We start from the raw sequence: 25,960 nt of genomic DNA on the forward strand, positions 1-25,960 counted from the left end.
AAGACACTGCACCTTTCGATAATCACATATTAATTTATACAACTAATTTGACAAGTAATGACTTGTGACAGCTAGAAGCCCTTTAACATGTGTAAATTAAATTAACTAACAATTCTTCAAGTCTTCAACTTTTCCATCTATCTATAAATTAGAATTTCTATGAAGATATTATATTCATATTTTAAAATATGTCATTAATTTAGTAGAAAAGTGTCCATATGTAGTTTTATGGAGTTCACTTAATTTATATAGGGATATTTCAAATAAGTATTTTTTAAGGAAAAAAAAGCTTGACTCTACAATTGTAATGCTAGAAAGTGTATAAGATTAAAAATGTCCCAACAGGTAATGATGGACCAATAGGAGAGATACACCCAAGAAATAATGTGCCCTCCATGTCAAAAAATCATTTTGTATCTTTACACCAACATACATACTAAGGCCTGTTGGAACTGGAGCCCAAACCGGTTGTCCGAGGGTACGGGTCGGCACGGTCCCATGCCATTCCGTGCTAAACCCATACTAACACAGTAGAGGGGGCGGGGGAGAGGAAGAATGAGAGAGAGAAAAGGAGAGAGAACGGGTAGAGAGGGAGGGAAAGAGGAGGGTGGTGGAGGCCGACGGAGGGCCGGCGAGCCGTGCGGAGGGGCGGAGGGCTCCACCTATTCTCCTATTTCATTCAAAATAGGGTTCCGAACGGGCCCCTTTTTATTTTCGCTATTTTTAAGTGAAGTTAGCAAACCCCTTGCCGACTGCACTAAACTTTTTTTAAGGAGTTTGCCGACTTTACTTAAAAATTGTGAAAATAAAAAGGTGGCCCTCTGAGATCCAAGAAAATATGAGGCTTTCTTGGAGGCAGAGCCCCGCCTCTGCCTCATCCGCACGGCTCCCCGTCCCTTCGCCGGCCAGCCTCCACCTCCCTCTCTCTTCCTTCCTCTCCCTCTCCCTCTCGCTCTCCCTCTCTTTTCCTCTCTTTCCTTATCCTTCTCCCTCTCCATCACTGATTTCTCATTTTTGTTGGCAAAACCATCCCCGTCTAGCACTGTATAGCTCGGTACGCCCCAAACTAGACAGTTTGGGACGGTTCTGTCAACCATGATACATACATATACACATGATAAAAATAGAATTATATCAATAATCACAATAACTATTCTATAATTTTTTTTCTAATTATGTGAGACAATTTTCTCATGTATGTATGCTGATGAAGTTCACAAGAATCACAACCCTATAAATATAATTATAAAAATAAAAAAACGCAACTATAGAAGCTTACATCCAAAATCTAACCTGAAAGGATGTCTCTATCTCATGCAAGGTTCGTTGAACCAGTATTGGGTGTCGTACTAGTCGGCACCTGATACAGTTTAGTACCAGTTCAGACCGAACGGAACCGAACCGAACCGGTTGCGCGTGCTGGTTCACGAACCGGCACACCCTATTTTTTTTTTTTTGAAGTTCTCTCTTTTCGTACTTTTACTATGAATAAGTCTAATTTAATTTTTTTTTTCATGTTTTTTGATGTTTCTATGATTTCGGTTTAAACTAGATGATACATCTTATTACTTTAAAATGATACAAATCATAAGATGAACATAAAAAATTCTCAAATCAAGATACAATTAATTACATAGCTTTAACCTGGTTGCCCCTAAGTGCTGCTTCAACTTGGTTATCCCTTCTTTCCTGAACTGTGTTGCACCAGTTGCATTACCACTGGTGCTGGCTCGATAGCATTTGCCCATGCTCCCAACCAATATCACGCTTTGGGTTCTTTTTTCTTGATGGCTCCATTCCTACACCGAGTTGATCAAGTACGCTAGTTTATCAATTATTTAGAATTAGCAAAATATTAATACGAGAACGATATTTTTTTACCTCAAAAAATACATCTGATTTATCTAATAGATAACCCTAATTTTTCTTATTTTTCTTATTTATTTATATATTTTTAATAAGTTCTAGTTTAAAAAAATGTTTATATATCATAAATTCAGAAATATAATATTTCTTCCTCAGAAATTACTTCTAAATTATCTAATACGTGCTACTAATTTTTGGTATTAATTATATATTTTAAATTAGTTTTAAATTAAAATTAATTTTTAAATAATAATATATTTAAAAAATTATTTTCAGTTCAAACCCATATAGAATCCCATAATGGATGTTACATATATTTTTCTAGACCCTCAGATATACATAAAGGTTATTTATTTTTTATTTTTTTCAAATTTAGGTGTAAGCTACTGTGCTCACGATCACATCAAAACTTCAATGAATGGACACCAAATTTTTATATAGAGTTGCTTGCATGCATCTAAATATATTTCTAATTTTATATTTTTATTTTAAAAAAATATTCTTTTTAAATTCGAAAATATATTTTTAATTTTTAAAAATTATATATAATCCAAAAATTAAAAATTTTTATGTCAGCATATACATCATCCACAGATCTACAACATATAAAAAATCAAGCCCAAATCGAAAAACTTAGCATAATCTTCTTTTATTTTGCAATTTTTGAGCTATTTTTTCAAAGTCTCTTAAAAAAAAGAAGAAAGAAGATAGAAAAAAGAAAGCATGCCTTATTTAGCCTTGGCTCTTCCTTCTTATAGCCTGAAGCAGTGTTACTTGTGATTTTTTTTGGAAAGAGAGGTTTGAGCTGATCGTTAGGAAGGCCTTCTTGGGTCTTCCCCTTCAATGGCGTTCGGTTTTTAAAGCCGACGCCATGCCACAACGCCCGCATTATGGCAATAATTGCCATAGGGGGCACAGCCCTGTGGAACCAAAAAGCCGACGCCACGCCACAACGCCCGCATTATGGCAATAATTGCCAATGGGGGCTACAGCCCTATGGAACCGTCTAGTTCCTGTCAGTTTGCACTGAGTCCGAGCCAAACCGGATGGAACCATTTAGTTTCAACCAGTTTCGGCTAAAAATCCGGCCGGTATCATTGAGGTTCCGGCCTCCGAACCGAGTCTGAGTCAAACCGAATGGGACCGTCCGGTTCTGGCCAGTTTCGGCTAAAAAATTACCGATTCCAGCCGATATCATTGAGGTTTCGCCCACCGTTTTACTATAGCGAACCGACCCGGACTGGTTCCGGTCTGGTTCTGGGACCGGGTCGGTTCGGTTCTGCCTGAACCAGGTGGTACGGCCTGGTTCGGCAAACCTTGATCTCATGTGCAGAATCACATTGACATAGTTCATTACTTATGATAAAAATGGACATAGGGCATTTAGGTCCTAGGATGTATATGGTCAGGGGTTAAAGAAGGACTAAATGGAACATAGGCTCCTTTAACCCATTTACACTAGAAAACCAATTTATTCCAAGGAAAAAGTGGAGATTTCAAAGTTGGTAAAAGTACTTTTTTTCACCTATCCGAGAGAAAATTATTCCACCCAAAAAGATGGAGAATTTTATTCTAGAGTAAAGTGAGTGAGGGGTGAGATAACCCATTTACTCCAGGTTAACTTATTGCACAACCAAATGCAGTCCGAGAATTCAAAAAGTTAAAGCAGAACTGTAGCATGAGAAAGAGATACAAAAGACAAAATATGCTATTTCCGTAAATTGAAGCAATATCTTATATTGATTAAAAAATACATCAAAGTCTAAATATTATTCTTATGCCACAAATATCAAGTTATGCACTAATGAGGTGTTAAATCTATGCACCGTGCAAGGACAAAACGCAGAGTTGGATTTGCAACAAAACTTGAATGAGTAATTTAAGAAAAATAGCAAACCATGAGAAGCTTCAGTGGTTCATTATGGAAATATAATGAATGAGAATGGATTGAGAAACGTGACTCTCCGAGGACAAACATAGGCCTCATTCACTGGGATAAAGAAAGGACCTAAATATGGCCATTGGAAGTACATAGCATCGCATATTATTACAAACGGAGGAAAGGAAACAACACACTGATCTAGTAGAAGAAATACGGTATCAATTAAATGTAGATCCAAAGTTGCACCAATTATGAGTGTAATGGACAAGATGCAGAGTTGGATTTGCAACAAAACTTGAATGAGTAATTTAAGAAAAATAGTAAACCATGAGAAACTTCAGTGGTTCATTATAGAAATATAATGAATGAGAATGGATTGAGAAACATGACTCTTCGAGGACAAACATAGGCCTCATTCACTGGGATAAAGAAAGGACCTAAATATGGCCATTGGAAGTACATAGCATCGCATATTATTACAAACGGAGGAAAGGAAACAACACACTGATCTAGTAGAAGAGATACGGTATCAATTAAATGTAGATCCAAAGTTGCACCAATTATGAGTGTAATGGACAAGATAGGTTTAGTAGAATGCTACCTCCAAAGCAGTGCTGAGCGAGGTTTCCTTGTTGACAAGCGATTATTACTATCTAATGGCTTGGTGTTCCCAGATTGATAATTCAACCCTTGTGATATGCCATCTTTTATGCTTATACTCATGAAAATGTCATCTTCACCATTGTCATCCTCCCTCATTGACAAAAGTACCATCCGAAGCATGCATAAAAATGGCTGATCACTGTCCAACAGCTGGTAGAGTGCTATCATTCCTCCCATCCCAGTGCCAGAACCACCTCCAATACCAAGACCACCACCAATTCCAGATTCATCTAACAGAAGTGCCTGCAGCATGGCAACTGATTTCTTCACTAATGGAAGCTCAATCCAGTTCCCATTTGAATCCTTCTCCAGAGCAGATCTCCAAGATTCCCAACCACTTCCCCCACCACCAAAGACTGTTGAGTTTGGGAGAAGGCCAACACCATACCACAATTTGCTCCTATACTTCCAACCCTCAACTAGATCCAAGACACAGCTCCCATACGATACAAATGCACACCGAACAGATTCATAAGGCTCTGCAGCAGCTGCTGCAGTAAGGCGCTCCATAACTGCTGCAGAAATCTGGCCGTTTGCATCAGCCATAGATGCAAGGACCTGATTTGGAGCACAGTATACATAATTAGAGAGGAACAGGATGATATGGAAAAACAGATTCAGCAAGAAATAAAGTCATTTAATTAGAATTGAATATGTTTATGTGTGTATGTAAATATATGCATCAACATGTTGGTATCGATATCCCAAATCAACCAAGATATGATATATAAAATTTCGTTCTTGAAAAATCATTTCATCAAAGAACACCTAAATACATGCTGATGGCTATAAAGATGGATATGTAAAGACTGTTTCTCATATTAAGTGTCAAATTGGTGGGCATTGGTATGCTTGAAATGTTAGCTAATTCTAACGTAACAAAAAAAAATTAAAATTCATGCAAACATAAGTTGAGTGTCCAAGGAAAACCCATATATTCTGTCAAAAATAATTAGTGTGGTACCATAAAATGAACAATTACACCACTCAAACAGAATTTTGATATATTGAATACTGAAAACTAAGACATACTGATATATAATCACGTAGGGAAAGATTATTGATATCTTGTCACCAAATGGAATACTCCATCAGAGCTTTAAAGAAAAAAAAGAAGTTAAAAAAAAGCAAAAAATTAACAGGCAGCCTCTTACATTTATCAACAAAATTCTAAAAACTGTAGATATAACCAGAAATTCACTGAGAATCATAATCATATCCAGTGTTTAGCAGCTCCTGGGTGATTTGATACCAGCATCCCATTACCCGAAGCAACAATTGGCATCTTAAATGAAAAAAGCAAGATAAATTCATTATACTAGTATAAAAGCAGAAGCAACAAATGAACCGGCACTTAATCAGAAGCAAAGTCCATAAAAACAACTATCACACAGTGAATAATAGAATAATTACAGAGATATCAGTATTCGTACATCAAGGGAAAGGCCACCAGTATCACTGGACAATGATGTCCTCCTGGATCCAATGGTATCCATAGATTCACTGCCAGTTCTACCTAGAGAATTTGAGCGACTAACAGTGGATGATGTCACTGCAGCAGGAGATCCATTGCCATCAACTGACTTGGAAGTGCAAAATAGCTGCCCTTGTAACCGCAGGTGATCTTCTACAAGCATTAGAATTACAATTGCATTCTCAGCTAAAGCAACTGAAAGATGAGCAGCATTTTCGGCTTGTGCTTTAGCCTCTTGTGGTGACAACCCCTCAGCTGCTACACCAGCAGCTGCTGCTGCAATAACTTGAGTCTGCAGCGAAACAAGAGCTAGATGAAGATACTCTTGCAGCAACTCTATTTGTCAAATAACAGCAAACTAGGTTCAACTTGTGAAACATGATAAAATTTAAGCATTGACACTATATATGGTTGGCAATTCTATATCCTGCAGCAAAGGCACAAAAAGGAAAAATACTCAACTAGAGATTAGAGAAACAAGACAGAGACCAATGGCAGAACGAAGGCATTATTTGCTTTAGCACCCTTCATATACATTTTTATACAACACATGTATAGAAGATTAAGTGCAATACCAAGCACATGCGCTTTTAACTTGGTTATTACCAATGGGATGACAATTTGCTGGGGTTATCCTTACTGGACCAAGAATTGGGGATGCGTAAATAGAGGTAAAGCCATCTTGCTAGTTAGCATGCTTGGTTTTGATCATTCATATATACTAAAATGTGGTTTAGAGTTATATCTAAACTTAAATGTTAGAAGTTTGAGCTGTAAATTTTAGGAGACCCGTGTTTATGATTTGCAGTGGAGTGCATGTCTGGATATGCTATTTTGTTCTAATAGTTTAGTGGTCCTGATAATCACTATTACCTGTATATGAATTACATGATGTCTATAGGTTATATTGATTCATTGAAAAGTGGAATGCCTTGAACGCTTATAAGGCCAACCCCCTGTGAGCATGCGGTGGCTACCACACCCTCTGTGAGCATGCATGATGCAATCATAAGTAATATCATTATTTAGATAATTTGCTAATAAACTAGACCCCAGTCAATTTGTTCATAGACTAAAAAATGTTCTAGAACATCATGCAAGTTGTGTGATCCTAGAGTTTTATGATTACATCTGGTAACCACAAGATCTGTGGTGATAGTTGAACTGAAAATCATTATATCATCTAGACAAATGTTTTTCATTCTAGATTCAGTGATATATTGCCACAAACATAACAGCCTTATCATGCAAAATTACTTAATATCAATGACACCAGTAAGATAAAATATCCAATATGATTCTTTTAGAGTATACTATTTGAGAATAGTTGCAGGTGTGACAATATGAAGAATTTAAAGAAAAAGAATTATACAATAGTAGAATTTAGAAAAAAAAAGAAATACAAGAGTTTAACTAAAAGTTAAGTGCATAACATAGCAAATTAAACATTTGGAAATTGGAATTTACTTGAACTTGAAGCTCCCTAGCAGCAAAGTCTAGCAAGTCGCCCAACAGTCTTCTTTTGAAGATAGGTAATGCCTCTTCACGTCTTCAAATATAAGAACCGAGTTAATAAAGGTGATGTAAAATAATTTTTACATAGCATAGGTCCATAAACCGAATCTAAAAGGATATAAGTTATAGTCTGTCAGAAGCAATATGCTTCAAGGTAAAAGCCCATCATCATTAGTCTTTCAAAAGATAAGTACAACAATTCAGACAAATCTTCATTTTTATTTTTAACCAGAAATTGCATTTTTCTTCTAATGATCTTTGCCACTAATAAAATTAGTGAGCGATAAAATTAGAATATTAATAATTAGCAGTATAGTAAAAGAAAGGTTTCATCAGTTAAAAAGATACATTAACAATTTGTCCTCTCCACAAGATTGGAGATAGTTTGGCAGAACAAACAGCAATGTTAACATTTAGTATGAGATAATAACATTTATGATATGATTCTTAAATGACTGCTTCACATAGGTACCTGATTCGTTGGTCCCCTGTACTAGATCCCCCAACCATTGACAGCCATTCTGCACAATGAATTGTTGCTTCTACATCCTATAAATGAAAAGATGAGATGAATATGATAATCCATGATTTATGCTAAGCAACAGTAAGAAAATTGCTGGATGGTAAATTGATATCAATGAACAGCATACTACAGTGTATAAAAAGCTAAGTGGTCCTAGGTGGTAGGGGTGAAAATGAGCCGAGCAACTGGCGAGCTACTCGAGCTCGATTCAGGTCCAAGATGAACTCGATTCGACTATTACCGAGCTCGAGTAGCTCGAACAGTTTTTCGAGTCAAGCTCAAGTAGCAAAATAGTTGGCTCGAAAGCTCCCAAAACTAGTCGACTATATATATTTTAATAATATTTTATTTTATTTATAATGTATTTTATTAATTTAATATTAAAATATAATATTATGCTATATTTTGTTTTAACCATACTTTTTTATTTATGACCAAGACGCCAATTCGAGCTCGATATGGCTCGGTTGATATTTGTCTCAAGTCGAGTTGATCTCGAACATTGCTTCTTTTTTTTTATCGAGTCGGGTTCAAACTTGGATAATGAGGCTCGATTGATCTCGAGTCGAGTTTTGAGCCCGAGTATTTTGAATCGAGTTGAGCTACTCAACTCGGCTCGGCTTGATTGCACCCCTACTAGATCATGATACTCTTGAAGGCTACGCAGAAAGTCTAGACAGCTAGGTAGGCATCTAGAGTGAAGATTATTAGATATTTATACATAAATATCTTACAATATATTTTAATATATAGATACACTTGTACAATCAAGAATATGCAATTAGTTTGTAGAAAGCTTATCAAGAGAATGGTGAAAGGTACAGCCACATTTGCTATTTTAGTACCCATAATGGAATCTTCAGTTTAACTACTGAAGTTTCACTTATTCAGTTCTTCATGAAATTTTTTGAAGAGATCTAAATTTCCAAACAAATAGAATTTCATCAATTAACAAATTACGGGAACATGTTTTAAATATATTTCCTGTTGAACCACTGGTCTGACCATTAATCTCGAGGCAGGAGCTAGAACTACTCCACTTCATCTATTACACATACATCACAGGTTACCTATATTAAAAGGACAAGCTCACTGTGTCAGAAACAATAACCTATTCTTTAGTTTTTTGGTTCATTATACTTTAAGAATTCCTATGCCCCATCTTGGTTCAAAGATGTGATGAATTTGGTTCTTTCTCCACTTTGAGTCAAGTTTCTAAATATCTTTAAATAAAAACCCAAAGTTGTATCTTTTTTAGGAAAAATGTAGTGTCCAGCCACATAATATATTACAAATTTAGTAGTTTACAAGTAGCATAAGTTGTTACCGAGTATCCTTATGATAGTGTTACAATATATTTAATTATTTATAAAACTACTAACCTAATTAACTTATGCTACTTGTAGGCTGTAGTATGTGTAGTTTTATAAACAATTAAATATATTATAACACTATCACACTGATACTCAGTAAAAAAATATTCTGTAGAAAAGAATATCTATGCATAGCTAGACCAATGTTGACCTATCAGGTTGACAAAACATCAGCAACGGACCTGCAATAAACATGTAAATATCAAATGCATCTTTCATTCCAATCAAAATCTTATGGATAATCTATATAGAACTTTGTCTCAAATTCCACAAGGGAACCTCATTTTAAATTGTAAGCTCATTAACATACTTCTGTAAGGCATTGCAACCTTGGCATAGGGTATCTTGGTGTTACTTAGAAAAAAACAGAACTTTACAACTTCCGAAGCAAAAATTTGCTTACTAGAAAAAATACGAGTTGGCAACAATATCTGAAAAGTACTTTTACTAGAAGAAAAAGTTTAAAAAGTGCTTTTAGAAGAAACTAGAAAACCTAGACCAGGTTTCTTATGTAAGAACTATCTGAAAAGTAGAAGCAACAACAAACATGCCCATAATAACCAAATATATCTATATTTGGTAGTATAACAAACTTCAATAACATTTTCTACATCATATCCCGATTGCTGATCCAATCTTTTTCCTTTCAAACTCAAACTCTGATTTGTTATCAGAACGAAGAGCATAACCTATGGTCCTGATCATTGCTTATAATGCTTTCTGTGCATGACTAAAATGCACATAAATTTCCCCTTTTGCAACCTTCAATTGCCTCATCACCTCAAAGTCCAGATATCAGGCCAACTTAGGCTTCAAAAAGGAAATAACATGGAGATTAGAGTTAACTAGATCATAATCACAAATTCTAAATTATATAGTTCTTTCTAACAAATGTGGTATGTGGTGAGAAGTGGTTCATTAAATTGGACAAGGACAAGCAAACCTTGGATGATATATGCATTTAGCTTCTCTCCTGAAAACAATATTGTCAAAATTTTGTGCCACAAATTCTAGGCCCAATGTAGCTGAATAACACATAAGCCCCAATATTATAGATTTATCTAAATTGTGAGTCCTAATGACTCCATATCCAATCATTCCGGAATTTGAAAATTCTTAAATCCAAAGGCTCAAGCTCATAAAAGATCAAGTACTTAGTGTGCTAAACACAGGGGGAGACTGTAAGCGCGACCAAAATTTGCCAAACACAACTATTGTATATGAAGAGGTGAATGCTGCTTAGACATAAAAAAGTGAGAGTTGTAAATGAATTTCATTCACAATACTGCATAGGAAAAGTGGGTGGGAATTCACCAGATACTCCCACCTTTTAGAAAAACTTACCTTACTTATAACAACGGCTAAATGAAAATGAAACCCACCCCTTTTTGAGCAGCTTCAAATGGTTAGAGAAGAATTCATATTCTATATTATAACCGGAGTCCGCCATGTGTATCCATCCTCTAAGGCCTTTACATCAGGCCTTGTTTTAATAATATTATTCCTTGCAAGACACGCACCATTTTAACAATAGCAAGAAAGTAAGATCATGCATATCCCAAAAGAATCCCCACCCTGGGTCCATATTCATGCAGCCTCCTAGAGTAATCACAGCAGTCCGTACCTTTCCCATGTACATGGTGCTAGTGAGAATAATTCAAATTTGCTTGTAGTTACTGTCCAGACAAATATACAAATTGCATCAATTGTGAGTTTCTAAGTTGTAACAAAATCATAAGCTTGTTTTCTATTTCAATCCATGAGAAAACCCAAGTAATACAATGCAAGGCGAATTTGCTTTAATTTGTTTTCTGACAATTATACTTCTTCTGTTCCTTATTTTTAATAGGATGGACTCTACTTCATCGAAATGCTATAATTCTATAGGCTTTCCTTAATCAGCCCCTCCATTAGGTTATAAAACAAATTCAAAAGAACAAACATAGCCACTAAAATGTATGCCCAAGTCATCACTTTGACTACATTCCATAATACGTCATAAACCTTGTGGAATTGTTCTTGCAACCTTAACCCTTCAGATCTTACTCTGTAAGTACCATAACACTAAAGTAAGGAATATTCATCAACAAAATTAGGGATAGTATAGGGAAATGAGCAATGAAACTAATTAGCAACAACAGATAAAAGAAGCTTACCTTCCATCCATCTTTTTGCCGCATTGAATGCTCTAATATGATTACGAGAAAGTTGTGTATGAGGTCCTCTATCTCAGTAATGCTTACACAAGTTGAATCTTTGCTTGAACCCACCTGTAAAAGAAAGAGATATATTAAAACAACCAATAAAACAAAAGGCAACCTCAACCACATCAGACAGAAAACCATGGTCCTAAAAATCAATGGAACAGGATGGTACAGCATTACCATACCATTCCACTAGAATTCAGGCACCAGGCCAGGGCTAGGTCGCTGAAAACCAACCCAGGTGGGCCGCTGGAACGGGTTGGTACTGGCTTCCAAACCATCCGGTTCAGTCATACCTTCCAAACCAGTTTGGCATCGATTTTACCAAAATCAATATTATTGGTAAAAGGCTATCCTGACCGGGACACCTCGTGAATCCTTTTTTAAAGGAAAAGGGGAGGCCAGCTGGGTTTAGAGATGCCTTTAGGCACCTCGTAAGGCCCTTCTAACCTCATCATGTTTGAGAAAGAGTGAGAGAGAGGAGGGTAGAGAGAGAGAGAGAAAACAAGATAGAGGAAGAGGAGAGAAAGAAAGAGAGAAGGAGAGCGTTTTTCCTCTTACTGAGGGGTTGCCAGCGCCGCAACAGGGGAGGGCATTCCATTCTTGTGAGGCCCTCCAAACTCCCCTTTTTTGGCCCAAAGTTGGCAAAAATTGAAAGAAAGAAAAACCCATGTCAATTTTTTTTCAATTTGAATTTTGGATATGTTGCTGGTTGGGCAGCAGCCAACAACATGGTATTTTTAATTTTCCAAACAATATGTTATTATTAGAAAATATGTATTCCCACATTAAAATATTAATAAAAATGAAATATATTGCAATTTAGTCCAAAAACTGTAACATTCTTGCATTCATAGCATGCACATGCTGAAATATTTATGGCTGGAATATCTTCTTGAAAATATGTTTTAATCATTTAACTAATTTCTAAATCAAGAAAATAATTTAAAATGACCAAGTTCCTTAAAATCTAAAATGTAATAGAAGATGCCCTAAAGTATAAATGTAATCTTAAAATTTTAATTTCATGCATGTCGATAGCAATGGATTTTTCCTGATTTTTGGACTATTTTTAATGAAAAATAAATAAATAATTAAAAAATGTTAGCTAAATGTAACAATTATGGAATATGCATTCATAATTAAAAAGATGAGTTCTAAAATTGTCATCTTGTATTTTGTTGATTAACATATAATTTTATAATTTTCAACAAAATTTTTACGGAAAATTACTAAATAGTTATAAAAATTATTTAATTGTTAAAAATGAAGAACATGCATTTGATAATTACTAAGAACAATTCTAAAATAATAATTACATTTTGTTCATTGATAAAAATATCATAATCTTCAAATTACTTTTTAAATAAAAAAGATATTGATTATCAATAAATAATAGGATAAAATTCTAGCAATCTAAATATGCATCAAAAAAGTCTGATTATTGATTTAAGTGGATGATGTGTAGGGAGTTGGCAGATGGCTTCTAGTAAGAAGGGCTAGAAAGAACTCGATATTAGGTGGCACTATGGTTGGCCGTAACGTCTCGAACTGCTTAGTTCGGGACTTACCTAGCTAAACCGATGGAAAACGAGGATGGTTCCTCTGCCGATTCAGAACGGAATCCAAACCCTCCACCAACCCCCGAGTTCAATTAAAAAAAAACCCTAGCTCAATAAAAAATTCCTCTCCTGGCTCAATCCCCTCACCCAACTCAATTAAGGCCCCCCTCCCAGCTCAGTCCCCCCTCAGCTTGCAATTTCAAGAGAATCCCCCCTCCCCTGCCACTCATGATTGTAGCACTCTCCTTCGAGGCTTGCGACCGCTCAGAGCACTCGAGACGCTGCTCGCCCTCCCCTTGGCACCACTAGTAGGCACCCTCCTCCCTCCCTCCCTCCCTCCCTCTCTCTCAGGTTAGAGTTAGGTTTCCCTCAGCCCTCCCCCTTCCTCCCTCCCCCTCTCTCTCACTCACTCACGTTAGGATTAGGGTTTCCCTCGGCCCTCCCCTTCCTCCCTCCTTTCCTCCCTACCTCTCCCTCTCTCTCTTCTTCTCTCCTATTCTCCCTCTCCCTCTTCCCTTCTATCTCCAGCTCGCCCTATTTCGGTACATCCCAAAACGGCACCATATGGACCCATATCATGCCGAACCAATCACCAGCCGGAACGCCCTCCAGTACCGGTTCGATAAATCTTGGGTGACACCATGGAAGGATGGACACAAAAAGACATCACTAGGTACGCAATTATTGTGATAATGGACAATAAAAGGTTGAAGCAGCACCCGGTGAATGGCTATAGTGATGTGCAGAAGTGTACCAAAGTGTCTAGGCAGGTGAATTGGGCAATGAGGGACCATCTTCAAAGTTTAAAGAAAGCAAAATAGGTGGGCAAATATGAGTTGGTTCAACACGACCACAGGCCATGGAGGTTGTTGATCACCATGGCAGGGATGATGAAGCCAATGGGACTAAGCAATCTGATCCAGGCAATATGGAGGTAGTTGAGATACAGGTCGTCCGGGCCTCTAAACAGTGGGAGTATGAGGAGGCCAGAAGGCATCATGGATAGTTTTGGTATTTGCATTATGAGAGGGATGGTGGTTCTGGTGCATCCAAGGGAGGGCACACAGCCAGGGACAGCCTTGAGCTACATAGGACCCGGTGCATAAAGGAGGTGGCAAGGGGGTCAAATCCCCATTCGGAATGTTTCAAAAAGGGAAAGCAAAGAATACCAAGTAAGGTCCCACAAATTATGGCATCCATCCGATAGCCTACCAATCCAAATAGCTAAGCAGCCCAGCTACATCAAGAAGAACAAGAAGCATATAGTAGGGGCCACCATAGCCTAGTGGTTCCATTATAGTCAAATACTAGCATGGCTGCAGCAAACAATTTCATCTGAAACATGATCACCGAAGTGTAGGAGTAGGGTCTAAGTACTGAGTCTCCCATTTCATATGAGATACATGGACCATAATTGAAGGCAGAGGTAAAGGGTTAGAAAAAATATAAGTAGCAGTATTTGTTATAGGGCATGACACTGATGTGATGGAAGGTCCGAGCCAACTATGAGAAGCATCACCAACTTCCTAACATACTGTGACAAGCTAACTTTCTCTCACACCTCGATTGTTGCATCTAATTGGATTCATGATTCTAACTACATCTTGGGTTTGATGAAGAAGGTGATTGAGGATGTCGGGCCGCAGTATCTCAGATCAAGTAGTATCAGATATACACACACCTGCAACATCAGGAGTCATAGCCAGGTGATTAGCCAACATCTTATGACCCCATGGGAGGGGACAATATCCAAATAGGTAAACATTCCAGGTCCGAACTAATCGCAAGACCCAGATATATATGAAAGGAATCAACATTCTACATGGCATTAGACTATTAAAGTGAGTTAATATAATTCTTCAATACTGTATTATATTTGCTATTCATCACTCATAAATATTGTTAACTGATTGATAATTGAGTCTTTTTTGTAAAAAAAATAGAAAACAATGTCTAGTTAAATATAACTATGCATAGAACAAAAAAATGATGCAAAGAAAAATAGAAAATTGATTTCTGGCCATCCAGGTATGCTACTAGTACGAAGCCTTGTACCATGTCTGTATGGGACGGCCCAGTATCATACTAGTCCAACCAAAAACCAGTACCAAGCTCGGTACCAATTTTTAAAACTTTGCATACAACCATACCAAAAAGGTAATGCATACTAGCATGCATAGAGTTGCCACTTTTCTTAACAAAAATACATATATGAAAACATTTGTGTGTAATTATACAGAATGCAATGCCATAACAGAACATTTTACCTCATAATTAGATATTAGAACCTCCAATATCCACTCGGGCCATTCTGCCATGCAAGTAAGACTACTTCTATTTTCTGGATGACTGCAAGCCAAAAACAGAAGATCCTGAAATCATATAAAGGAAAATTTCTTATTAAACAACATATCAGCAAGTTAATAGAGTTGTTAAAAAGTGAAACCACCTATGCACTGTCTTGATGAGCCAAACATTTATGGGCATCTTAAGAAAAGTAATGCAGCATATGTATATAAAAGTGCAATAAAATTATTGGCAACAGGTCTAATAATTATTACAACATGGCTATTATCTTATTTAATTTTGTCATGGCGCTTTTGAAGGGATAAAGCACGAGCAGAGATGGCAGCATAAGTCGACAACTAATGCATGTTTATACATGGCAACAGCTATTGCCTCAGTATGCTACCAGGATTACAAAAATGATAAGCAATTCAACTTGAATATTTACTTTTTGCATTATATGTACAGAAAATAGACCAGACTAGGCTACCGCATACTCGTGTAGAAGTTTGATGATTCAGTGAGAATGCAATCCTAATAGATGATTAGGGGTCTATAGAAAAATTTACTCCCCTTTGTATTTCCCTTTTTTTTTTACAGAAATGATGATCATATATAAACAATGACATCATTAGAAAGCCTTATGCAATGATAGAACTATCATGTCAACAAGAACAAAATTAGACAAAAGCTTCACAGAATGAACGAGATCAATAATCTAAAAGCCTGGCTAGTGATATCAGCAAAGACTCGACATTGATAATCTCATAGTGGATGGCTTCTATAGTACCACAAGACATTCATAAAAGAACTATTACTAGAAAAAAGAAACATACAGTTGTGTGATATGCACGACATAGGCATGAGGTCAAAATAAAGTACTTGTAAGAAATAACCATACAGAAGTTACAAAAAGAGGTCCTAGCATATTACCTGTATAGCTCGAACCTGGAATGCCCTGGATGCATAGGGAAGCGAACAGAGAAGGACCAACAAAAGTTGGAGATGCTCAAAGCAGTGACCAGAATCATACAGGTTCAGGCCATCATCAGTTGACAAAACATTTGTCTGAATCAAAAGATAGACAATGTGGTTTAGCATTTACACACGCCAATGATTCAGTAAGGGTATGAATGCTGCAAGAACATGTTAAGGTTTAGGATCAACATAACCAAACTAAGATATGAATTCAAAATATTATCTAGGTATTTTTTGTGCAAATCAATTTAAAATACCCAACTGCATTTTTTTGAAAAAAGTAAATGCCTTTTTATAGTTAACTGATGTAGGACTAGCTCGGGTTCACTTAAATGCTGCTGGTTTCATAAAAATAAAAAATAAAAATACAACACCATAACCACCACATTCTCTGCAATTTCCAAATCATTACCACATAAAAGTGATACTAGAAAGAGCAAGGGAACCATGCATAGTGGATGGAAGTCCACATTTAATGAAATTTGTGGAGATTTTTCCTTCTCCTGTGAGAGATAACATGTTCTAACTTCCAAATATCTGGCCAATGAGATTTAACTCAAATCAAAATAGAAAATCAGGTGCACTTATCATCCTTTAATAGTATTGAGAAATCAGTTGCTCCAACAAACTGAGAATTGCTGCAGCCACACTGTATAGGCATTTCTAGTGAAAAAATAAAAAGGGGCAAAACAGCATAGCCCTAAAACTCTCTCCTTTTCATATTTGCAACTTATGCAGTGCCAAACCAGCTTCAGCCATCTAACAGAACCTATGCTTAGCCAGACCGTCTTTCAGTATATTTTTAATTACAGAGATAGTCTTACCAATGAAGTGTTTTAAAATCAATTTCTAGTTTCAAAATCCTTCCTGCAGTACCTTTTATAGAGATTTTTATTTTATACGGTTTACCTCTTTACTATAAGACAGCAATATAAGTCAGCTTTAGCAACATTAAGAAAATTTTGAAATATCTGCCTGCACAATGGTTCCAGATTCAATTAGTCCATATTTCAGAACTAGACCATGTGAGAAAACCATGGAGGGCCACTTTTCAGAATCTAGTTAACATACTTATATTTGTACTAAAATGTTTAGGTGTAGATGGGTCAACTTACCTGCTCTGCAATAGCAGTCATGACTAAGTCTATCAACAACTCTGACATGATTGTTCATGTCTATATTACCGAAGTATCTTTTACCTGTACTGGGACAACTGGACAAGTATATCGTCTTTGTATTAAACAACATTTTCATGTACAGGACATATTTTTCTGTGGACAAACATTTTTCTCAAAAAAAAAATTGCTTCTTGAACTCCATGTAAGAGTTTTTATGAGTAATAACAGTAACATGATGAAAAAGCACCAAATGGTGTCGGACAACCAAATAGAAAAGTACTAGAAAATCATGCAAGATGACCTGATGGACTTTAATTATCTGAATACAAAGTAATAGCAAGGAAATGAATACATAAAAATTTCAGAATTTAACATTTCCAGCAAGTAGCGAATAGTTCATTGTCATGAATAAAAAAGAAAAGCCTGATAAGGTGGAAAAGTGTGGCAGGAAAAAAATCTATGAAAACAGCTAACTTAAAACAGCTAACTTCACTCATGTATGAGTCTCAACATTTTGAGAAATGATACACATAGGTGAGACTATTCATGCCAAATCCTCAATAAAGTAGTGTATGATTGACATTTCAAAATAGCTTAGCTATTTAAATCTATACTGGAAGGAATCATAATAGAAGATATTGACAAATTAGTGCAAACTGTACATACTGTTGCTGCCAATAAAGCCATATACATGTTGGTAGTCATAAGCCTTTGTGGAGCTGCTTGCAGTGCTTTTTGTAATGCAAAAAGTAACAAAGCAACTTTGTCTTCAAACATGGTACTCCCTTCTTCAGGGCCCGCAATACTCAGAATGTTACTAGGCAAACTTGAAGAAGCAGCATTTGAGTTAAACTTGAGATGACCTGATGCGACAAGAGCACCCAATAGGGTGATTATCCCCACTATAATTCCATCACCATTGTCAATATTATACACATTGTTCCTAGCACTGTCAGCACTTATTGAGAAACTAATGCCACCCAAATTCTTTAAAAGTTGGTTATCAGAAGCAGATTCCATTCTTTCAATATTCATGCCCAAGGAAACCTTAAAAAAACCATTATGAGTACTTGATGACCCAGATTTTGTGCCCTCTTCATGGGAACAAGATTCCTTCTGGTCAGGAGATTCTAGTTCATCCTCCTGGCTTTTTGGTTCATCACCAGTAGTTTCCAACCTAGACACATTCCCAGATGCCCAGGATGCATTGTCAGCGTGAGATACACTAGAATTATCCAAAATATTATGATTACCAGCTCTGGCTTCTCGCTGCAAAAGAACAAGAAGTGCTTCTATCCCACCACAAGATATAAATGACTGTGCAAATGTGTGAGCCCTAGACGTATTGGGCTGCACAACCAGTCTATAGATTAGGTGTAACACTCTTGCAACCTGAAAAAAAAACATAACTAAGTAACGTTCTTAACCAAATAACTTGTAGAACTCTAGTGCAAAGCATATTACTAAAGAAATTAGAATTAAAAACTGCACAATGATTAGAGTGAAACTGACTAATATTCACTAAGCATGTAGACTCAATCACAAGAAATTCAAACATCAGGTCTACAAATTATATTGTATGAATTATGCAATGATCAAAAAATAAAAAGTTTAAAATAATAAAAAATCAAAAATTTAAGAAAAATGTGTGAATATAAGAAAGTTAAAGGATGTTAGGTTTCGGTTGGAACTGATAAAATAAAAAGTTTCGGCCTAGTTTTAAAACTTAAATCCACATATAATGTAATGCAAAGAATATTAGGTGAAAAAAATTAAGGCGCACTCATAATGCTACACATATGGTTCAAGCAAGCTAATTTATATGATATATTTCACCATGTAAAGCCTCAACCATAAGCCTCAAGGTGTTTTGGGAAAGTCAATCTCAAGAAGCCATGCAAGAAAGCTGCACATAAGCTTCCTCAATCAATGATACAAAAGCTTAAAGAAAGTGCAGACAAATGCAATTAACTACTAAGACAATTATTAAAAAAAATAAAAGAGCAATATAAGCAATGATATAACAACTAATCTAAAATTTCAAGGAGAAGAATTATTTGAATTGACCAGGCCATAGGCATCATGACATTTTACTAGAATAATAAATGATTTGATGACAATTTATGAATCTACCTGGTTAGGTTGTGGACAGTCAAGAATGAAACCTATCAAGCAACGGACATCATCAGCGGCAAATGAAGATGATGCTGCTCCTACTAAAAGCTCAATGACCACTAAGAGCTCATCAACCAGGGCATTCACTTCACCCATAGGTCTCGGGGCACCATGAAGTGAAAAAGTATCAACAGAATCTTTTTCACGAATAACCCAATAGCACCTTCTGCAGCCATCAAGAAGCATTTGCAGGGCATTGGCATCCCGCATGGCCGATAATTCTGTAAACACCATGTCTGCAAGTGAAGACAGAAGCTTCTTCTGTAAACCATAATTGCACAAACTCCACGTCTTCAAATCTAACAGCAAAGTACTAAAAAGCTGCACTTTAAGTTCATGATTATTTTTCTGAGATTGACATAGGGACACAATTGCAGCAACAATTTCCTCGTCACTCAATCCATTTTGTTTTCCAAGTTCCAGTGCTGATAGAGTTTGAAGAAGATAATGTAAAATTCTTGACAAAAGCTCAGGTGCTCGTGCTCGACATAACTCCTCATTATTTCCAGGATGTTGAATTGCAATGGAGATAATTCTGAAAATAGGGGCGGAGAGTGAAGTTGTTGCAAGCGGAAAATCACCAATTACAGGTTCCAGGCTATCCATCTGCACATTGCTGACTGTCAGTGGAAGTAAAGCCAATGGTCCCCCAGATGCTAAGGCCCATAAAGATTCTGCTGGGCGTACTCGGGAAGCAACATGAACTTGCCCAAGGACCTCAGCAGGTCTCCGGTGAATACCTGAAAAGTTCAAGAAAGGCATAAACTATTATCTGACCAGCAAGCACCCTAAGAACATGTAAGCCATAATGTGGAATCCTCAAGAATCATGGAAACAATTTAAGAACAACATGTATTTGATTTAATTACCCAAGACAGGGAAGCTGAATGTTTCATCCTGAAGCTAAAAAGGTGAAGTCCAGATGATGCATTATAATACGAAGGCACCAATCAAATCAAGTTGGATTGTATGTATGATTCAGAACGCCTATATTTCCACACAGATGATATTTTACGGTTCAGATGGTGGGAAAAAGAAGAACAGTGCAACTCATCAATAACTATAATCTCAAGACACAGTCATAAATTCTTCTCGCCAATAGGCCAACATGAACAAGCCTGACCTGTTCGAAATTTGAGGTATATCAAATATTAAACAATCAACAATTTTCTTGCATCTCCTATGCTATTTACTATCATTATGAACACATTTGAGGTACAAGAAAAAAAATATTTTGCACATTTGAGCAACAATTATCATAGTAACAAGTTCAGCATTCGGGAACAACTTGGATAGTGATGAATATTCAGAATCTGGAAAATTTTAAAAAAGAAAAATACAAGAAAGTTTGGAAAAAAAACTTGAAAACTAAACCTGAGGAAAAAAATAAACAACATACAAAATTATCAAAATATTTATGTATTTATCATATAAAAAAGAAGCATAAGAGATGCAAGAACATAAGTGATATCAAATGCAGCACCACTAATAAAAATATATCACATCACTTATTTGTAATGGAGTAAAGGCTTATGGCTTCTTGAATTACTCAAGATTATTTCATGCATAAATCATTAAACTCTCGTCTAATTCCAGACTAATTGAATAGTTCTTCGCTGATTCTTTTAATGGAGAACAAGGATTCCTCCAACCCCCCACCCTCTGGACCTCAAGATGACCATTTAGTCATTCTTGGTGCAAAGGACCAGTTCAATCAGGTAGTTGCTGGTTCCCTGATCGCTGTGGTCAAAAATGGTTTTGACCTGCCCTTTGCTTGAGATGCAAGCCCTCTTATAAATATTTGGAACTTCTATTAAATCTGACAATGAGGAAACTTTTAAGGAAGCCATAAGTGTCCAATGTGAGAAAGTTACAAATCGATTACAGGTCCCAAAAAGGGCTCAATTAGAAAACTTATGTGGCTGTGCAGTTTTGTGCTTCACATTCTTTCTATTCCATCCCAGTCTATTCCAGGATAGGTGGCTAATATTAATCTAATACATGCAATAGTCATTGTCTGACCAAACCAACCGGCTCGGATACCAGACTGCTCATGCCCACCCATTCTGTCTCACCCTCCAGGAAATTCGTACGTTCCATGGGCAGATCAAAAAGTGGAGTGTTGGTCAAACAAAGCCACCCTGTTCTATTACCAGACATAGAGCAATAGTTGGCAAGCCTACAATTTTATTACTTTCCTTTAAACAGTGTTCAGAAACTACATCCAACCAAGGCTCTTGAAAGGGGGAGTAGAGCTGGCTATTTTTCATGGTTTTTATGAGACATTAGTACATGAAAATTGAAGGGATGCAGGCCTCCCCTTCCCTTATATTTTCATCCATTTCTCTTATTCCCTTGCCCTTCTCCAAGCTTTCTCAAAGTTTCTTATTATCCCTCTCTTTCTCTCTCTTCTCTTCTCTTCTCTTTATATATGAATTCTGCCCTCAGCTGTGACAAAACTCTGCAATGTCAAAGCAGGGTATTGCTGTTTTAACAGATCTGAAGCTAAATCTGGAATGAAGCTGCTGAAATTATCCCCTCTACAACAGTTCAGCAATCAGATTTGAAGACATTTGAGATTCAGTTGCGTAGAGAGATCGTATACTTGTCAAAAAAGATAAGAGGGAGTAAAACTAGATTCTAGACCAACCACTATTTTAATGATTTAGATTCGTTTGATTTTAGGGTGCATAACTTCTGTTGTAGATAAAGTCCTACATCACATTGCATTTTTCATTTAACATGCAATAACAAATAAGAAATTGTCAGTTGTGTGAAACATAATAGCAAGTTGAAGCACAACAGACTTAAGTTGAGTGTTCGTCAACTATAATAAGTTCAATAAGCAGTTTTTTAAATTATCTTTATTACTATAAATGTTCATGATTGGTAAAAGTTGAAAAGGAGGAAGGTCAGTGAAAAGTCACATTTTGTTTGGTAAGGAACAATCATCAAAGAGCTCAACGTCAGTTGGCTAAGGACTTGGTTTATGAATAGTAGTGAAGGTCCAAGTATCTTCACGACCCCATTCTCTGAGTAATGCTAGTGTTAGAAATTTCTAAACTAGTTATTTGTAAGTTAAGTTACCCCAATTGTATCCCAGAGGTGTTCAGGAATCTTAATATATGGAGCTCTAAAACTAGGTCAAAATGCAAATGGTTATCCTAGGGGCAGTCTTCTTCATTCTGTAATGTTTACTTTCAGCAATGTTTTCTCCTGCCCTTCTTAAGCCTGACTAAGCAGATTTGTCAATGCAAAAAGGTACACTATGCAAGGATAAAATAGACATTCTATGAACAGGTCATTGAGATGGTGTTCAAGTTTTAAAGCATAAAACAGTTATCAAAGGGAAAATGATCCACAGTTCTATTCATTGGGAAGGAAATATGGGAAATGCTTTTATCCCCCAAAACCTCCCCAAAATGGCTTCAACCCACGTTTTATTATGAACCACAAGGGCAAAGTTAGCATTTTGGCCCCAACTTAACAACTGAACCATTTGTGCATTATGGAAATGGAACAGTGCCCAAAGAAATATCATAAAGCATCTTTTTGTGTAAATTACTACGTAAATGTGGACCATTTAGCTTCAGGGGTAAATTACTACCTTAAGTTGAGTTTCCATACAGTATGATCTAGGAAATGTTTATAAACACTACAAATCTTGCCATGATTTTTTTATTTAAACTTGTATTATTGCCTTTCTGTCAACAAATCCACCAAAATTTCATTGTTCCTCAGTGTTCAAGAAAGTGCATAAGATTAAAAAAATGACAAACTAACCAACCTGCTGCACCAGAAGGAGATGCATCTGGACAGAAACGCCCACTCAGCAAGCTGGGGTGGTAGAGAAGATGCAAGCTTCCTCCAATCTCAGCATCCAACTTCGAGCTCTCTTCTGCCAGACTCCTCACATGTTCATTCATTCCCAACCAGGGTAAACCTGCACCATTTCCAAAACAAGGCAGTGCATCTCCTCCCCTTGAAGCCAGTCGACCCATCCTCTCTGGCCCAATGGGTTCCTTAAAGATATAAACAGGCCCCATCTCTGCAAACAGGGGGCACTGCCTCCGACGCCGCTGGAGACCAGCAATCGTGGGTGGTGGATTTGTCCCTATGCAGCAAAAAGCCAATGGCTTCGAGATCCGTGGGAACTCAAAAGTGCGGCTCTCATGCAAGTTGCCATTTACATACAATCTCAATTCACTCTCCACCTTTCCAAGCAAACCCTGCTTGCAAGTATGTTCTAACCCAACAAAATACCAAGTTTGCGGCTTGAATGCATACGTGAAATGTAAAGAAGCCTTTTTACCCTTCCCACCACTAACCTCCACTACCAAGAACTGGCCATGAAAGTAGGCCTCCAAACCATGGTTATCGGAGGACAGAAAGCTAAAAAGCCTCGGCATGTGAGTGGTACCCTCCCCTGCAAGCGCGCTTGCTGCAGCTGCTGCCGACATAGCAGATGTCTTCCCTGACCATGCAGCTGCTGCAGCAGCAATGGCAGCAGCAGCAGTCGCTGTGTTGAGAGTATCAGCGAACGACTCAATGTATATCCATGTGGCAAATCCATATCCGTTGGAGAAAGGCCACCGGCTCTCCCCTGGACCAAGCAAGCCAGAGCTCTCACCATCAAATTCAAATGAGTGGGCCGGGCCACGCGCCTCCTTGCTCCGCATGGCCTTCTCCAGTGCCAGCATCAGCGGCACTGCCCAGTCAGTTCTGAATGCCTTCTTGACCACTCCAAGCCAGCGGTGAAGATCGATCACACTCAACGAATGCCCTGCTAAAACCTGAATGCTTTGGCACAATGGTGTCCCATCCCAGGATACCCGATCAATGGAATCGACAAATATTTGCTCTGCTGATTGCAGCAAGACTCCAAGCAATCCCGCAGCTGAGCACATCGCGCGATTTCTGGTGCAAGCTTGCAAAATTAAAAGCAAACCTTTAACCATTCTTGTTCTCGGAGACATGTGGGTCTCCGAGTCTCCTTCCCAGGGGAACCAAGGGATGAGCTCAGCAGCAACTACCGCAGCTCTCGAACTGGACATCACGCTCGGAGGATTTGCAGGCGCACCGCCTTCAGTCTCATCAAGCCCTTCCACACCTCCCATGGTAACAAGCAGCGCATCAACCACGGATTTCAACACGTCCCCGATATCGCCGCCGCCGCCATCCGACACCATTGATTTGAGCTTCTCGATGCTCTCCGCCTTCCCCATTATGGCGGAGTCAACCAAATGCACGAGCTCCAGGGGAATGTTTGGCATGGCCGGCTTTGCACTCGGCTTCTGTGGCGAGCCAGCGGGGGACGTGTAGGAGTCAAAGCTGCCCGAGGAGGGCGACGGCCTGAGCGCCGGGCCGGAGGGGCTGTAGGGCGGAGAATTTTGCATGTCGGCGGAGAGAGAGTCGTGGAGCTCCGCGGCCGTGGCGGCGGCGGCCGCGGCCGCAGCAGCGGGGGAGGAATTGGAGACGGCGTCGGCGCCGGAGGATCGGTTCAGGTTGTCGGAGGTGGAGGAGCAGACGGACTCGACGGCGTGGGCACGGTCGGAGGCGGATGGATCGGGGGCGGGGCGGTCGGGATCTCCCAGGGAGACGGGCTCAAAGAGGTCGTCGTCGGGAGTGGGGCCCGCGGGGGAGCTGCCGGCCGGGGGATGGGGCCCGCTGGATGCCGGAGTCTGCGACGAGGAGGCTTCCGGGGAGGCTTCGGCGGGTTCTTGCGGATCCTCTTCCATTGTTTCTTTCTGGATCAAAGAGTTCATCCGAACATGTAAATAAAATAAAACAAAGAGGGCGATGGGGTCAGAGAAGATGACGAGAGCGAGTGGTAGAAAAGAAACCGATGTTGGACTAAACGTTTATAGATCTGACCGAGAAAAAAGAGGGGAAATGGGGAGGGAGAGGGAGAGGAGAGTGCGGGATGAGATCTGAGAAGGATTGGAAGAAATGAGAGGGCGGAAAACGGAGGGAGAGATGAAGAAGGAATAGAAAGACTGAGATCTTACCTGGATTACAAGAGGAGAAGCATGGCGACGGGAACAGAGAGAGGAGGGGGAGAGAAGGTAGGAGGAAGGGGAGGGTGGTAAACTGGGATGGGGAGGGAATAGACTATGAACCGGCTTGATTTGGTTTGCTTCCAACCTCTTCCGCAGCTAAATTGATTTACCCGGTTGCCGTAGATAATAAATCTTTTATCAATAGAGCTGCTAGAGATTTTTAACCAAAAAAAAAAACTATTTACTGATTGGTAATTATATTTTTAAAATATTATAAAATTTTAACATCAATTTGATATCTAAATTAAAATAAAAAATTGGTACGAAAACTGACAATAAAAT

The 25,960-nt window shown here is 38.0% G+C and overlaps 1 protein-coding gene across 1 annotated transcript in view; it reads right to left on the reverse strand.

Moving 5' to 3' along the window:
- Positions 1–25,752, reverse strand: part of LOC103710306 (BEACH domain-containing protein C2-like) — a 60,424-nt gene extending 34,672 nt beyond the window's left edge. Inside the window, exons 1-11 of the mRNA XM_039126789.3 lie at positions 25,628–25,752; positions 23,407–25,366; positions 19,578–20,359; positions 18,111–18,836; positions 16,282–16,416; positions 15,330–15,434; positions 11,453–11,566; positions 7,873–7,949; positions 7,353–7,434; positions 5,845–6,177; positions 4,350–4,969 (exon numbers count right to left, since the gene is read on the reverse strand). Of these exons, the coding sequence (XP_038982717.3) occupies positions 4,350–4,969; positions 5,845–6,177; positions 7,353–7,434; positions 7,873–7,949; positions 11,453–11,566; positions 15,330–15,434; positions 16,282–16,416; positions 18,111–18,836; positions 19,578–20,359; positions 23,407–25,357 (4,925 nt within the window). The 5' untranslated portion in view covers positions 25,358–25,366; positions 25,628–25,752. The remainder of the gene's footprint in view (positions 1–4,349; positions 4,970–5,844; positions 6,178–7,352; positions 7,435–7,872; positions 7,950–11,452; positions 11,567–15,329; positions 15,435–16,281; positions 16,417–18,110; positions 18,837–19,577; positions 20,360–23,406; positions 25,367–25,627) is intronic.
- Positions 25,753–25,960: the final 208 nt, after the last annotated feature.

This window comes from Phoenix dactylifera, chromosome 6 (assembly GCF_051530095.1).
Source record: "Phoenix dactylifera cultivar Ajwa chromosome 6, Ajwa_hap1_PhDact_Kaust_v1.1, whole genome shotgun sequence".
Taxonomy (NCBI): Eukaryota; Viridiplantae; Streptophyta; class Magnoliopsida; order Arecales; family Arecaceae; genus Phoenix; species Phoenix dactylifera.